The 15,086-nt window shown below is 37.3% G+C and overlaps 1 protein-coding gene across 4 annotated transcripts in view; it reads left to right on the forward strand.

Moving 5' to 3' along the window:
* The window catches only part of LOC107728404 (activated CDC42 kinase 1-like), a 42,546-nt gene that overhangs the window by 14,477 nt on the left and 12,983 nt on the right, over positions 1–15,086 (forward strand). For 3 of the 4 annotated variants that reach the window (XM_016538558.1, XM_016538562.1, XM_016538559.1), the window contains exons 2-10: positions 357–534; positions 1,734–1,804; positions 7,354–7,566; positions 9,681–9,833; positions 10,147–10,424; positions 10,733–10,859; positions 11,058–11,299; positions 12,399–12,593; positions 13,580–13,671. In XM_016538558.1, coding sequence (XP_016394044.1) covers positions 357–534; positions 1,734–1,804; positions 7,354–7,566; positions 9,681–9,833; positions 10,147–10,424; positions 10,733–10,859; positions 11,058–11,299; positions 12,399–12,593; positions 13,580–13,671 — 1,549 coding nt within the window. The remainder of the gene's footprint in view (positions 1–356; positions 535–1,733; positions 1,805–7,353; positions 7,567–9,680; positions 9,834–10,146; positions 10,425–10,732; positions 10,860–11,057; positions 11,300–12,398; positions 12,594–13,579; positions 13,672–15,086) is intronic. The other variant, XM_016538560.1, reaches the window with a different exon arrangement.

Here is a 15,086-nt window from a genome sequence, read left to right on the forward strand (position 1 = left end):
CAATGCCATCTGTGTTTTATGAATTTCAGGTGTGTATGTTTGTTTTTGGGTGTGTGTGTGTGTGCTCACCAGATGTATGCCAGAGTTAAACAGTGAAAGTCAACTATAGTTTTTTGTTGTTGTTGTTTTTCTTTTTTCTTTGCCGCACACTCTAAACATTTAGCATGCTATCAAACGTGATTCAGTTCAATCACACTTTAGGACTTGGTCGCTTGTTGTTGTCTAGTTGGACACTACTATTTGTTGTTAGTTTATTTTGCTGGGAATAGCATGAACATGCTTGCTTCTGGGGTTTTGGGAGAGTCGTTATGGGGAGTAGCTCTGTGGAGTTCATTGGTGTGTCTCTGTCTGTGCAGAAGTTGGGCAGCAGTATGCAGTGTGAAGAGGGCACTGAGTGGCTGCTGGAGCTGCTGATGGAAGTGCAACTGCAGCAGTACTTCCTGCGCATCCGTGATGAGCTCAACGTTACACGTCTCTCACACTTTGACTATGTGAAGAATGAGGACCTGGAGAAGATCGGTATGGGCCGGCCCGGTGAGTCCAACCAAGGTGTTTTGCTTGTAGGTTCATTACAAATAATGCTTTCCAAAAGGCAGTGTACTCAAAGAACAGCATTGACACTTATGCAGAGATATAAAACAAATGTTCCTGATTTAAATTGTGGTGATTTATTTAGTGATAACCATAGCAATGATCAAGAGCAAAAAAAAAACTGAATGACTCTCTAAATATGGCTCTCAAGCTATTAAAGTGTTTACAGATTAGAGATGACATTAATTAGAAGTGAATAAATAATGGTATGAGATTAATACTGTATGTTTTAAATTGGCGTTAATGGAAAATTTTAAATATCAAATTTGTATTTATTTATTTTTTTAATTAAATGATACTCTAAATATGAAACTAAAACCAGCAGTAGGTGACGGCAAGTTGCTGCCTTATTAAAGCTACTAAACATATTCAGACATCACTGATTTGTTTTCTTTGTCTTCTCAATGTTGCTGTGGCAGATAATACAGTGAAGACTATCCAGTGTCATTTTACAGTTGAATAGATTATTCAATGGCTGTAGTATTTCTATACCTGAATATTACTGTTAGACCTTCCTGAAAAACTTAAAGCACTGTTAATTTATTTTGTGTCTTGTTATTGTATTTATTTGCGCTATTGCTTGTCATTTATTTATTTATTTGTTCTTATTTTCTTACTGACTGTTTACTTGTCTTTTTTTATTTAAAATAAATTCAATTCAGAGTTTGAAATTGAACAACAAAATCACCCCATAGCACTATCTATAGTTGTGCGTGCTTTCAAATTTTTGCATGTATCTTTACAATATAAATATGAATCAACACATAATTATAAATTGTAAAACACAAATGCATTGAGTGATGAAACATATTGGTTAGATGACTGTAATTTAAAAATGTCTAAATCAAAAAAAAAAATTATGATTTACTTCCTAAGGGTGGATTTTTCTCTATGAAAAGAGAATACTTTTCTGGTGTCCTTGCACATATCAAGTGACAATTACAAGGTTTAACAACTTAGCAAAAATTTTTTTTTTTTTTTTTTTTTACACAGGTAGTAAGCATTTTATTACACAGGTACATTACATTTTTATTCAGGTACATTAATTTGCTCCAGATGCCACTTTTGATAAAGCTGAGCTTGTTTTTAACCAGCAAAATTCATTAAATAATAGTAATTCTCTAATTTGCTTTTTTTGACAGGGCAAAGACGGCTGTGGGAGGCAGTGAAGAGGAGAAAAACCATGTGCAAGCGCAAGTCTTGGATGAGCAAGGTATGTCATCAGCCTTCCTCAAACACAGTGACAGGCTTCCAGTCCAGGGTCAGGTCCCACACACATCTACACGCAAGCAGCTGGACAAGGGCTTCGCTTTATTCATTGGTCAGTCAGCTCACATGTTCCCTCAAGCACTTTAGAGTCTCTAACTTGCAAAGTGTCTTATTGAACCTGAAAGGAATAAATCAAGAAGTAACATTTAAAGCACTTGACCTAGATGATTTTCACAGCCTTTCATCTTTTGGACAACACGCGAGGACTGGAATTGGGAACCACTGATGTAGCCTGTAGTAATTTTGTCTCTGGTATTCTGGTCTGTAAGCGTATATGCGTTCAGGGGGCGTGGCTTTGGACGGCGATTGCAGGGAGGGTGGGACGTTCGCTTTCTGTGCTATCAGGCTAAAGTTAGCATTTTCCAAGATCTCCTCTGCACCTTTAAGTTTATAGATGATTCTGTAGATCAGGCTGTAACGCAGTTTACAGCATTCTACCAAAATAAAATTTACAGCATATTGGATGATACATTGACTTTTGACAGTATTTTGGTGATGATATAAAGTGTACCAATATCATAAATATTGCACTGATATAAGAATGTGTATTTGGTCTGGTAAACATGAAAAAGTTTGATTCGGGGAATCACTTCTTTGTTTCATCAATTAAAAAATAATAATAATTTGTAGTAAAATTTTGTCATTTTACTTTCTTTTCTTTCTTTTTGTATCCTGCTATCATCATGTACTCTCCATGTTACCAGACAGGTAATTCCGTGTCAAATCAACCAAATTTCAGAAACGTCCCCTGCTCAAATTTTTGATTTTTAAAAAAATATTTTTGATGAAAAGACAAACATAAATGGTAATGAAAGCCGAAATATTAAGTGTCACTGATGAATATTTACTCAGTATTCCACTATTCTGTAGAGGGGGGTCAAAAATGCTAATTTTCACCTGAAATTTGGAGCCAAATTACAAAAAAAAAAACTGTATAAAAAAAATAAAAAAAAAGAATCTTATTTTTACACAGAGATTGGTAGGTCTATTAGTAAAGTCTGTTGACTTTAGCAATCTTTGTTGCATTATATGTAAATCATGACAGTTCGAAAATGGGAAAAAGCACTTTGAATTTTTTTCCCTCAATGTTTGCATGTCTGTAACTCAAAAAGTATTAGATATATTGATTTTATTGAAATTATTAATATATCTTGTTTCCCTCTATCAAAACAATTGCATGGAACACAGCTGTATGAATGCCATAAATATTATTTTTCCAAAGTTTGTGTGCCTGTAATTCTAGAAGTAATTCTAGAAGTATTAAATATATTTTCAATATAATTTCAGATTCTTGTTCTTAACATATTATACTTTTGGAATCTTCATTTTATTTGGAATCTTCAATCATCAAGGACCTACATGGTTCAGTCCCATAGATACAGAAATCTCAATGCAGCTTCATGTCATTTTCAATGCTGTATACAGCTGATACGTATTTAAATTGAATTGTCTGAAGAATAAATAATGTTGAAACTAGAAATGTAGCTTGTTTCCCTCTGTCAAAACAGCTGCATTGAACATAGCTGTCTGAGTGCTAAAAATACTCTGAAATTGTCCATATAATTCACAATAACAAGCTCACAGTAGTCCGTTCTTAAGATTCTATATTTGAGTCAGTTTCTGGGATATTTGGAAGAAGGGATTTTGTTCATTTTAACAGCTTCTGAACCTAACAAGAGTTCAAATATTGTAACTACATGCAACTGCATTGAGAACCCAGTAACTCTGGAATTAAACCATATAGGGCATGAAATATGAAGATTCCAAAAGAAAACTTTCTTAGGAACCAGAACCTAAAATTATATTAAGATATATTTAATACTTTGAGTTTCAGGCATGAAAACTTTCTAAAACAAAATTTTTGGCACCCAGAGAGGTATGTTGTATGCAATTGCTTTGATAAAGGGAAACAAGCTAAATTTTTTTTGTTGCAAAATTATTTGTTCTTCATACACTATTCTTTAAATTCAATAAGTATCAGCTGTATGCAAAGTGTTTCACATTTGGTTTTTGTACATTTTAACCGTTAATCAATTTATCTTATGGAGCCACATTAAAATCCCTTTGTTGTATGCAATTTGGAAACAAGCTACAATTTTTGTTGCAAAATTATTTGTTCATCATACATTCTTCTTTAAATGCAGTATCAGCTGTATGCAAAGTGTCTCATATTTGTTTTTTTGTTGTTGTTGTTTTTTTACAATTTAACCGTTTATCAAATTATCTCATGGAACCACATTAAAATAAATCCCAACCTTATAGGGCCTTAAAAATAGGTAAAATACCATAAGAAAGTGTGTTAAAAACGAAAATCTAAAAGGATGTTAAGATATCCATCCTTAATAGTTAACACAATAATTGCTTTTTGTCCCATTTTTGAACTGTCAACATTGGCATATACTGCAACAAAGACCACTAAATTCAATAGATTTTACTAATAGACCCACCGATCTCTGTGAAAAAATAACATGATGAGGCTGGCATCTTTCTAAAGTCATTTCGCATAAAGAAAATTTTCATTTTCACCCCCCTCTACAATATTTACTGTATTACTCAGTAAATATTCATCCATGGTATTTAATATTTTGGCTTTCTTATTCATTTATGTATTTCATTCACTAGAAAAATATATATATCAAAATCACTAAATTCAATAGATTTTACTAATAGACCCACCGATCTCTGTGAAAAAAATAACATGATGAGGCTGGCATCTTTCTAAAGTCATTTCACATAAAGAAAATAGTCATTTTCACCCCCCTCTACAATATTTACTGTATTACTCAGTAAATATTCATCCATGGTATTTAATATTTTGGCTTTCTTATTCATTTATGTATTTCATTCACTAGAAAAATATATATATCAAAATCAGAATTTTTAGCCAGGGACCTCTGGTTAAGTTGACAAGGAATGACCCAGATGGATAATAAACAAATACATGTAACTAGTATTATGAGTCGTGGCAGCAATTTTCACAGTGTTTGTTTCTATAATTTAACTTCTCCTTCTTAAGCCATTTCAGAGCAAATAGATAAATAATAAAATGCAAATTATACATTGTTAAAAGGCAAAAAAATAGCATCCATTTATAAATGTATTTATTCAGAAAAAGGCCTGCTTCTAGGTTTGTTTAGACTGTTGGTTTGGAGTAAAAGAAAAATAAGGTATGAGCTATATCAGACTGTGTAAAAGGAGCAGCTTGTTTTGCCCAGAATATTTTTATTACATACAAAAAAACTGACCTGAATAAATGCATACTTTGCTTTGAGCTGTTTCTGTATGGCTGGTTATAGTTTGTCCTCAGTATGAGAGTTGTTTTTATAGGGCTGGATGTCTGGGTGGTGCTGACCAAAGGCCTCACTAGAGCCAGAGTCAGTTTTAACCTGAGTAAACAGCAACAGCAGTTAGTGCATTTGCAGTTATGACAGACACATTTATTAATTTCTGTGTATTTATGTTGATGTGCCCTGCTCTGTTTTTAATATTTAAAATACCACTGCAGTGTTTTGTGTCTGTGTTTGTCTCTTAAATGTGTGTTAAGTGTATGTTAGTGCCTCACTGGTATCTCATTTTCTAATAGTGTACAAAGGTCCAAGGCTAGAATTAGAGAGCTCTCTTCCAGCTCCATCTGATTTGCCATGCCATTAATCTCCTACTATCACATATATTTATGTTATAGACTGTGTGTGCTCATTTACAGTGTGTGTTGAGGGGAAGTGTGTATGTGGGAATGAAATGCACACAGGATTGACGAATGATTGCTCTTGTCTAAACCATCAGCTTGTAGGGCAAATTCTTCTGTCTGTGGGATGAGAGGACATCTTGACCTTTGGCACCAGAAACGGCACACTTGTGTTAAATTAAGCACACACACACACACACACACACACAAACACACACACACTCATGTCTGGTCAGCTATCCTTGTGGGGACTCTCCATAGGCGTAATGGTGTTACCTTTTTGGGTACAGCAGCTTGCCATTGGTGCAGTACCCTTAAAGGGACAGCTGTGTATTTTATTTAACCCTAAAAGGCACATGTTAGTAGTACTATTACCTTAAGGTACTACTCTGAACCTTTTAGGTGTAGATAACGTATAGAGTTGTCCCTTTGATGGTACTGCCCCAGCATCAAGCTTTTGTACCCCTAAAGGTACAACATTGAACATCTGAAAGTGTACATGATTGTTTACTACTTTTACAAAGTCGGATATAAAGTAGTACATGCACACAGGTTGATATGGATGTTCAATACGTCCACTTAGCCTCCACTCAGCTCTTTCATACATGTCAAATAATGAAACAAACAAACACACATACACAGACTTATTTCCTCCCTTGTGTGATGGCTTTAGTTGCAACATTGGCCTGGGTATACAGGAAGTGGCCTGAGAGGATGAGAGCTTTCTAAAATTACACCTGTTTGTTTCCGTTCCTGGAACCAAGAACAGACTGAGTAATCTGCCTCCTCACTCCACTGTTAGTGTGTGTGGGCATGCTTTAGCTGACACTTACCCTTAGTAAGTGTTCTCCTGTTTCAAATGTTGCTCTCATGCAAATATGTGTGGATGCCTGCCTATATATTTTTGTGTTTGTTTGTGTTTTGTGACAAAGTTTTGGTGGCAATTACTACATGGACAGTAAAACCTGAATCATCAATATAGTGGAGAGCAGCCAACAATTCCCACTTTAAAACAGCATAACAAACATACTAATTAATATCTTAATAAAGATATAAAAATACAAAAAAGGGTCAGGAAACGAAAATATCATTGACTCAGTATACAAAAGTCAATGGACAGTGATGAACCGTGATGGAAAGATGCATTTGGATTTATTACTCATGTGAATTGTTATCAGACAGTAGTCTAGGGTTCAAGGCTCTGTCTAGATCCTCTATATTCACTCTGCTCCCAGTTCAGTTCTTCTATTTTCAGTCTGTCTGTCAAATCCAGGCTCTCACTCTCAAGGCTACAGACATTGCTTTCTGACCTTCTCTATTTATGTTTTCTCCTTTTTTGTAGTGTCACCTCTCCCTCTAATCTGATCTTTCTGTCTTTTTTTTAATGGGTTAAAGTCAGGGTAACCTCCTCCACCTTCCATTCCTGTCCATCCTCCTTGTCCCTTGAGTTTTGTAGCCCCTGGCTTCCCTCAGCCCACACTTTAGTTTTGATAGCTCAGCTCTCCTTGGCCAACCCACAGGCTCCTAATACAAAGTGCCTCAAGAGCCGATAAGCAGTTAGAAAGAGCAGTCCTTCGTGGAATCTCTCTTTCTCTCTCTCTTTTATCGCGATTTCTGCTGCTGTCCTTCTTTTTGTTTTTGGAATGTTCCCTGTTACCACATATCATTACAGGGATTCTTCAAGTTTCTGGTACACATTTGATGCAGTTCTGGCTGCACACAATTAAAACATGGTTTGTGCACATAGGTTGCTAAGGGCTTTTATTTGTCACCTCTAGATGTTGACTTTGTTGTTGTTTATCCCTCAGGTGTTCAGTGGCAAGAGACCAGAAGGAGACTTCAATCCCCAGCCGGCCAGTACGTTCCGAAAACTCACTGCCACACCTCCTCCAGTGGATGGCCAGCAGCAGGCCCTCACCTGTCTCATAAGTGAGAAAGACCTGGCCCTCTTTGAGAAACTAGGCGATGGCTCCTTCGGTGTGGTCAAGCGCGGAGAGTGGTTCACACCAAATGGAAAAGTGGTGAGTAGAGCTGCACGATTAATTGGTAAAATAGTACAATCTCGATTTAAACACTCACGCGATCTTATTCCTAAATTACAACGATTCAGCAATGTCTACTCGCATTGGAAAGAAAAAACGCACACTCTGCGCCAGTGCACACGCACCATCATTCATTAATATGGGCAGCGACATAACGTGCTGCTCAGGCTACGCTGATGCTTGCACTGTGAAACATTCAAATATGCGTTCGTGCTGCAATGAATGCGTTGCAGCACGAATCTGCGTTCGTGATTTTATTCAGAATCATATAGAGTTCTAGTGGTGATTTGGGGGAGAGGTGAAAGGATAAAAGTGTTTGGAAATACAGAGGGAGCTTTGTTTAAAAACATCAGCTTTGCAGATGCAGACTCAGTCATTCACTGCGATGTACTCAAGATGAGGATTCAGATTGTACCATTTATATTTGAGTGATATGTTTATCTGTTTTTTTTTAATCTCCATCACTTGAAATCTATCAAGTGACACCATCAGAAATTTATGACTATTGCACATTTTTTGGCAGGAAAGTTGTTTTTTGCATTCTGAAACTCAGATCAACAAAAGAATGGCTCTCAGACACTTTGTATCTGTGGTCCCACCTTTCCCTTAAAGTGTTTCAGGGCTCCATGTGAACATCCTGTTTCAGGGCTGATCTCTATGTGTCATTGTAGCAGCTGTGTTCTCCAGAGGAGGTTTGTGGGAGAGACGGGCTTCTAATGACCTGATGAGGGGTCAGATGTCGTGTGAACTGAGGCGGAGGCTGTAGTGATAGTGTGTGTTGCACTCCAAAGGGCTCTTTCCACATGGGACTTGAGTGGGAACATCTTTCCTGTGGCCATCTGTGCAGATCAAACACTGCTTCATTGCGCTATACAGAAAAATGTCAGGACCGAGCTGAGATTTGTCAACTGCTCTTTTCATACATGTAACATTCAGACACCCTCATCCAACTTAATGATTATAACCTTTTAGGCAAGCATCACTATTACTGTTTTTCAAACATAGAGATTAAATTTGAACAAACCCCTGACTCTCAGTGCGATACTTGTGCTGCATTGTTTATGATCTACTCTGTCCATGCTTATCACTTCAAAAAAATCTGAGTAGAGTGCTATTACTTTTCTGACTTGATTGGACTTAATCAAACAGTTTTCATATGCAAGGCAATTAAGCAGATGAAGAAAATGTCCTACACAACTGAAGCAACAGGTGGACAACATAAAGTGTCAAATTCATTCTAACAATGTATGCACAGTACCGACACTCTGCCAGGTACAGTTTTGGGGGCTGATCAAAATTCTTCTGCACTGCCCTTAAATTCATAGTTTCCCAAAACCAAACCTTCAAAAATCATTATTAAGGGACACACTTAGCATTGACTAGAAGATACGTTGTCTATAGGCAGTTTTCAAGTGTTAATTTGGCATTTTGTGGTTTGATACAAGTCTCTATCCTATAAAGGAAATTGCTGCACAAACTGAAATGAGACTTTTTTATGCAGTCATATCACTTTTTTCCTCACAAACTCGTAAACTCTGCAAAATAACTTTGTTCGTTCTTGAAGTTCAAAATCTTTTGTATCTAACTTGCCTGTGCGGTGATTAGATTTGCTGTTTTTGATTGACACCTACTTTGAACTTACAGAAGAATGGCATACAGAAAGATGCAATTTTTTTGCACTATTTACAGTTCTTTCTAAAAATGTAAAAATGTATTTAACAGTTTAAAATCTATTTAAACTCATGAAGTAATGCAGATGGGTCTGGTCATAATTTAGGCAGAATAATGCCAGACGTTACATGATTACTTTCCAAAAGGTGGAACTTCAGCCACAGTCCAAGCTGGCGCACAGGGAATAATGTTGCTCTGTGATTATGCTCTGAACTTCAGTGATAACCAGCAACAGTGTAGACACAGGTCTCAGAGGGGGTCATTAGCGTGTGTGGGATTGTGATGTATACAGGTTAGTCCAGCTGCTGGGAGCTCTCTCCAGCAAAGGCTGATATGTTGGCCCTCAAAGTCACACGCGGGGACTTATGATGAATTTGTGTTGATTTGTGTTGTGAGTTGTTCTTTCAACATGTCCTCCTCAGCTCAATGTGGCAGTGAAGTGTCTGAAGACAGACGTGCTCAACCAACCAGATGCTCTGGACGACTTCATCTGTGAGGTCAATGCCATGCACTCTCTTGACCACCAGAACCTCATCCGTCTCTACGGAGTAGTCCTCACACACCCCATGAAGATGGTGAGTGAGTGTGCGTGTTCACGTCTAAATCAAATTGGTGGCAAAGACAGGGTGCTAAAGTATCAAGGTCTTGAGAAGGGAGGGGTGAGCTAAAATAAGGCATGACATTTGCATGCTCTCTTAGACTCATTATTTGCTGACACTGACTTCTGGAGTTATTCCTGATTGGCAGTGTTCATTGTCTCCAACGGCAAGATGCTTCTTGTCAGAGCACTTTTTCAGTTGTTATGAAATGAAACTTAATATTGTGACCCTCCTCTCCCCCTGCTTCTCTTCCCTGAATGACCCTCTTTATTACCCTACTTTCTCTAAGGTGACTGAGCTTGCGCCTCTCGGCTCCATGCTGGATCGCTTGCGAAAGACCCTGGGCCATTTCCTCATTTCCACTTTGAGTCACTACACCATCCAGATATCCAATGGCATGGCCTACCTAGAGTCCAAACGCTTCATCCACCGAGACCTGGCCGCCAGAAACATCCTCCTGGCTTCCAGTGAGCAGGTCAAAATTGGTGACTTCGGACTGATGAGGGCGCTGCCTAAGAATGATGACCATTACGTCATGCAAGAGCATCGCAAAGTCCCATTTGCCTGGTAAGGGAGAGGGTTGGAGAGAATGGATATATATTTTCAATTTAAGTGTTTGTTTGCATGTGGTTTGAATCTTTTGAGAAGGGATACGAAGAGCTTTAAATGGCTTGGTGATTTTGTTTGTGTGCAGTGACAGGCCAGAGCTCAGGATTCAGATTGAATTTGAATTAGGTCATTGTTTGTGGCCCTTGATTTGATTAAATGAACTGTGCATGATCCTCATGTCATTTTCCCCCTTGTTGAGTTGTTTATTTACGGGCATTTTATTCTACTGACCTAATTTCTAAATGGTGTTTTTTTTACTTACATAGGTGTGCTCCAGAAAGCCTGAAGACACGCACGTTTTCTCATGCCACAGACACATGGATGTTTGGTGTGACACTTTGGGAAATGTTTACCTACGGTCAGGAGCCGTGGCTGGGTCTAAATGGTAGTCAGGTACCCCTCCTCATACACTCTGAATTTCCAATTAGTCATAAACATCTGCCTGATAAAAGACCAGCTTTGATATTTGACAGTAATCCTGAAAATCAGACACTTAGAGCCTAATATTGGATTTGCTTCTCAATAGTGATCATTATTGCATTTATTTACTAAGACAATCATGAGAAAAAATAAAATTTGTGTTTGTGACAGATCCTCCACAAAATAGATAAGGAGGGTGAAAGACTGCATAAGCCTGAGGACTGTCCTCAGGACATCTATAATGTCATGATGCAGTGTTGGGCTCAGAAACCAGATGACAGGCCCACCTTTGTGGCTCTAAGGGAATTTCTAGTGGAGACCATGCCTACAGACATGAGGGCCCTGCAAGACTTTAATGAACCTGACAAGCTTCAAATCCAGATGAATGATGTCATTACCATCATAGAGGGCAGGTGAGCTCTTATACTATAGAATGTAATGGGGCTTATGGGTTTATGATTGATATGACATTCATATTATAGTGAATGATTTTAGGACAGAAAAATATGTAAACAAGTCTACCCCAGTGGTTCCTGGTGTTTACATAATTTTTCCAGACATTCATGATTTACTAAATCATAATGAATAAGAATTTTAAAATTTTTACGATTATTATCCGAAAAATATTCAGTTTGGCATAACTAGAAAAATGTATGTTCATTATAAAAATGCCCATGGAAATTAAAGGATAGTACACCCCAAAAAAATTTATAAAATCTGTCATCATTTACTCACCCTCAAGTATCCAAACCTGTATTAGTTTCTTTCCAAACAGTTCACGGTAGCCATTGACATAATATGGAAAAAAAAAAAAAAATTTAACTCAGTGGCTACCATCAACTGTTTGTTTACCAACATTCTTCAAAATATATTATTTTGTGCTCAACAGAATTCAGGTTTGCAACAACATGAGGGTGAGTAAATAATGACAGAATTCTCATTTTTGTGTGAACTATCCCTTTAAACGTGTGATTCATTTGCATGCCTTTTCCAGGTCTAGAAATAACACTTCTAAAATTGTTTTCTCATATAATCAGGTGTTCCAAGATTGTGAGAATCCTGGATCTTCAAAGGAAACAGTTGTTGAGGGGGTGAATTAAAATAAGAAATATCTTGATTTTTAAATGTTTTATTTAAATGTTTAAAAAATCTAGTCTTAATATTATTTAAAATAAGACAAAAATAGAATTAAATAAAAGTAATCTTGAGGCCCCCTTGGAAGTCTGGTCTAGACCTAGAGATGGGAATTGTAATCAATTAAATTCTTATTCAATAATTGCTCCGACTGATTCAGTGTTATTGATTCACTAACAAGAATCTGCTCATATGATTCACTCTTTCGGGAATCACACAATACTGATTGCATAAACAGTTCAAGAACTGTCAAAATAATAATAATAAAAAAAAAAAAACTTAAATAAGAATTGGTTCTCAGTTCCCAGCCCTCTTTAATGAAGCAGCCAAATGAGATGCTAAGTTTTTGTCTTCAAACTGTCTTTGTGTGTCCTGCAGGGCAGAGAACTACTGGTGGAGAGGTCAGAACAAGCGTACCCTAAAGGTTGGTCAGTTTCCCAGGAACACAGTCACGTCAGTGGCAGGTCTTTCTGCCCATGACATAAGCCGTCCACTCAAGAACAGTTTCATTCACACGGGCCATGGAGACACTAATCCTCACCGCTGCTGGGGCTTCCCTGACAGGATCGATGAGTGAGTCTCTTAAACGTAATCTCACATGTACATTCTGTATTTTCTGTAGTTTTTATTGCATTCTCTGAAATAATGAGTTTTAATTGGTGATTATCCAGTGTTTTTTCAATTGCTAGTGGCAGTTTTTAAGGAGTAGAGTGGCTCTATTCTTGTGTATGTTCTTTTTTGAGAGCTTATGTATTAATTGGCCACACAGTCACAGTTATCGGCTTAACTTTGGCTGATTAATTGTATCACTGGCTGACCAATGTATCATTCTATCGCTGGTTTAAACATATGTCTGTATCACAGTGACATTATTGGTTTTGTGTGTTATGTAACCAATGTTCTCACAAAACATGTTCATGTTCTGCTAACCTCCCACAGAACCACACCTCTCTTTTAATAAGCTGTTCACAAAACTACAGCACATTTTAATAAATGCCACATTAATATAGATCAGAGTAGGGCTCCCTGAGATGAAAGAGGAAATAATACCTAACTTGTTCATTTGTAGTGAGCACTAGCGTGCAAAGTGTAACTCTATAGACTAGAGGGCCTGCAGCAGCAGTTGTATAATGTCTTTACTGAGTGAGATGAAACCTTGCGGGTCACACACTGAATGGACCGATACTTCTGTCATGGCCAATGAGTAAAGTGCCACTTTCATTATCATGGAAGTATTTGCACATGAGGACAGCATATAAGCACTTTGCTTCATCAGCACAAGGTGGCAGTAGAACACAGTACACTCTGTGTTTACTATAAACTTGGCTGCATCAACTGATATCACAGCTGTAAATACCTCCATAAAACATCCAGTGAAATAAAAGGGCTGCTGTTAAAATCTGAAATGTATTTTTACTACTTTGGTTATACAGTGTCATAAAAAATTCGTTTGGCAGAGTTCCAGAGCCTGTTTTTCTTGTAAACTTAGGTCTAAGAAATTATCTCCTATATACACTGATGGACTGCTAAATGCTTCTGTCATTCTGTTTCTGTTGCAGTCTTTATCTTGGGAATCCTATGGATCCTCCAGATGTGCTGCGGCTGGAGCTGAACTCTGCCAGACCAACTCAACTCCCTGGACGCACTAAGAGTGAGCAAATGCCTTTCAATTAGTAAGGTGCAAACATTAATAAACAGGCTTTCCATGGTTATAGAAAAACTAGAAATGTCAAGGCATTTTAAAATTGTGTTTTCAGGCCTGAATAAATCATGTAATGTAAAAAAAAAAAATGTATCACGGTTTCAACAAAAATACTAGGCAGCACAACTTTTACTGATAAGAAATATTTTTTCTCACTCAAATTTGTAAATGCCGCTATGAGCTAAAACCTAGAACAGAAATGGTTAATAGACGTTGTGATGACGTCTGATGAAGAGCTTTTAGACTCGAAACATCACCTGTGGTGAGAACATAATTAACTATTTTTCTACTTTTGGAGCTGCGATTTGATTTTCCTGTTTTAATAGACATTGTGTCCAATGAGGAGGCAGTTCACCAAAGAGTACAACCAAAGAGAAGAAATATTTGAATGATTTTTTCCGTTTAGAACAAAGCAAATAAACTACAGATCTGAGAGTGTTCTGAATTTTTTTATTGGCAAATCATTTTGAAATTTAAATAAATATAATAAATAATAATAAAATAACAGTTAAATAATTTAAATGCTTATCTAGAAATCATAGGCTGCGTTTACACTTGGCACTAACATGCAATCACTGTGATCCGATCAAGCAGATCGGATCATCAGTCAATCAGGACATGGCGCGTTTACACTTGGCAACATCAACTGACTTCTCTATCTGGATAACCGATCGGATCTGTCTTTCCCGCGCAATATTTAAATAAGTCTGCAGAGGATGGCCCCGGTGCAAAGTCGACCTGAAGTGGTGGGTTTTCTTTTGAAAACCATTTTCAGTCACGGGACATTTTACAAATCCCGAAAAATGAGGAGGATGAGGAGGCTGCAGTTATTAATAAGGTGGATAGATTCCGTTGTGGAAACGGTAAAAAGAAACATATTCCTTCTGACAGTTCGCGAGAGAGGGGGCGGGGTTTTGCGTGACGTCCACCTGCGAATGCAGACACGATGGCTGGATTGCATTTACATTACACTGAGATCCGATCACAATGCGTCCTCGACTACCTCTGGACCAGGACACGCTGACCGGATAACATTCCAATCAGAAGCGCGTTTACACTTGTCTTTTCAATGTGTATGTGGACAACATCCGGATACAGGTCGCATGTTAATGCCAAGTGTAAACGCAGCCTCAGGATATTATATTAGTGGATATTATATTATTATAAATAAATTAATTAGCACAGATAAAAAAGGATCATTTTATTAAATATAGAAAAAAAGCCAATCAAAATCATTTTCAAAGCACAAATATCAAGGAAGTAATTTTATTTTACTATTTACAGGGTATCTGCAGAATTTAAAAAAAATAAATGTAAGGCAATTTATGACCCATTTTAAGAGCTGCACAAGTAAAATGAACACA

Source organism: Sinocyclocheilus rhinocerous, unplaced genomic scaffold (assembly GCF_001515625.1).
Source record: "Sinocyclocheilus rhinocerous isolate Xijiao unplaced genomic scaffold, SAMN03320098_v1.1 scaffold2382, whole genome shotgun sequence".
Taxonomy (NCBI): domain Eukaryota; kingdom Metazoa; phylum Chordata; class Actinopteri; order Cypriniformes; family Cyprinidae; genus Sinocyclocheilus; species Sinocyclocheilus rhinocerous.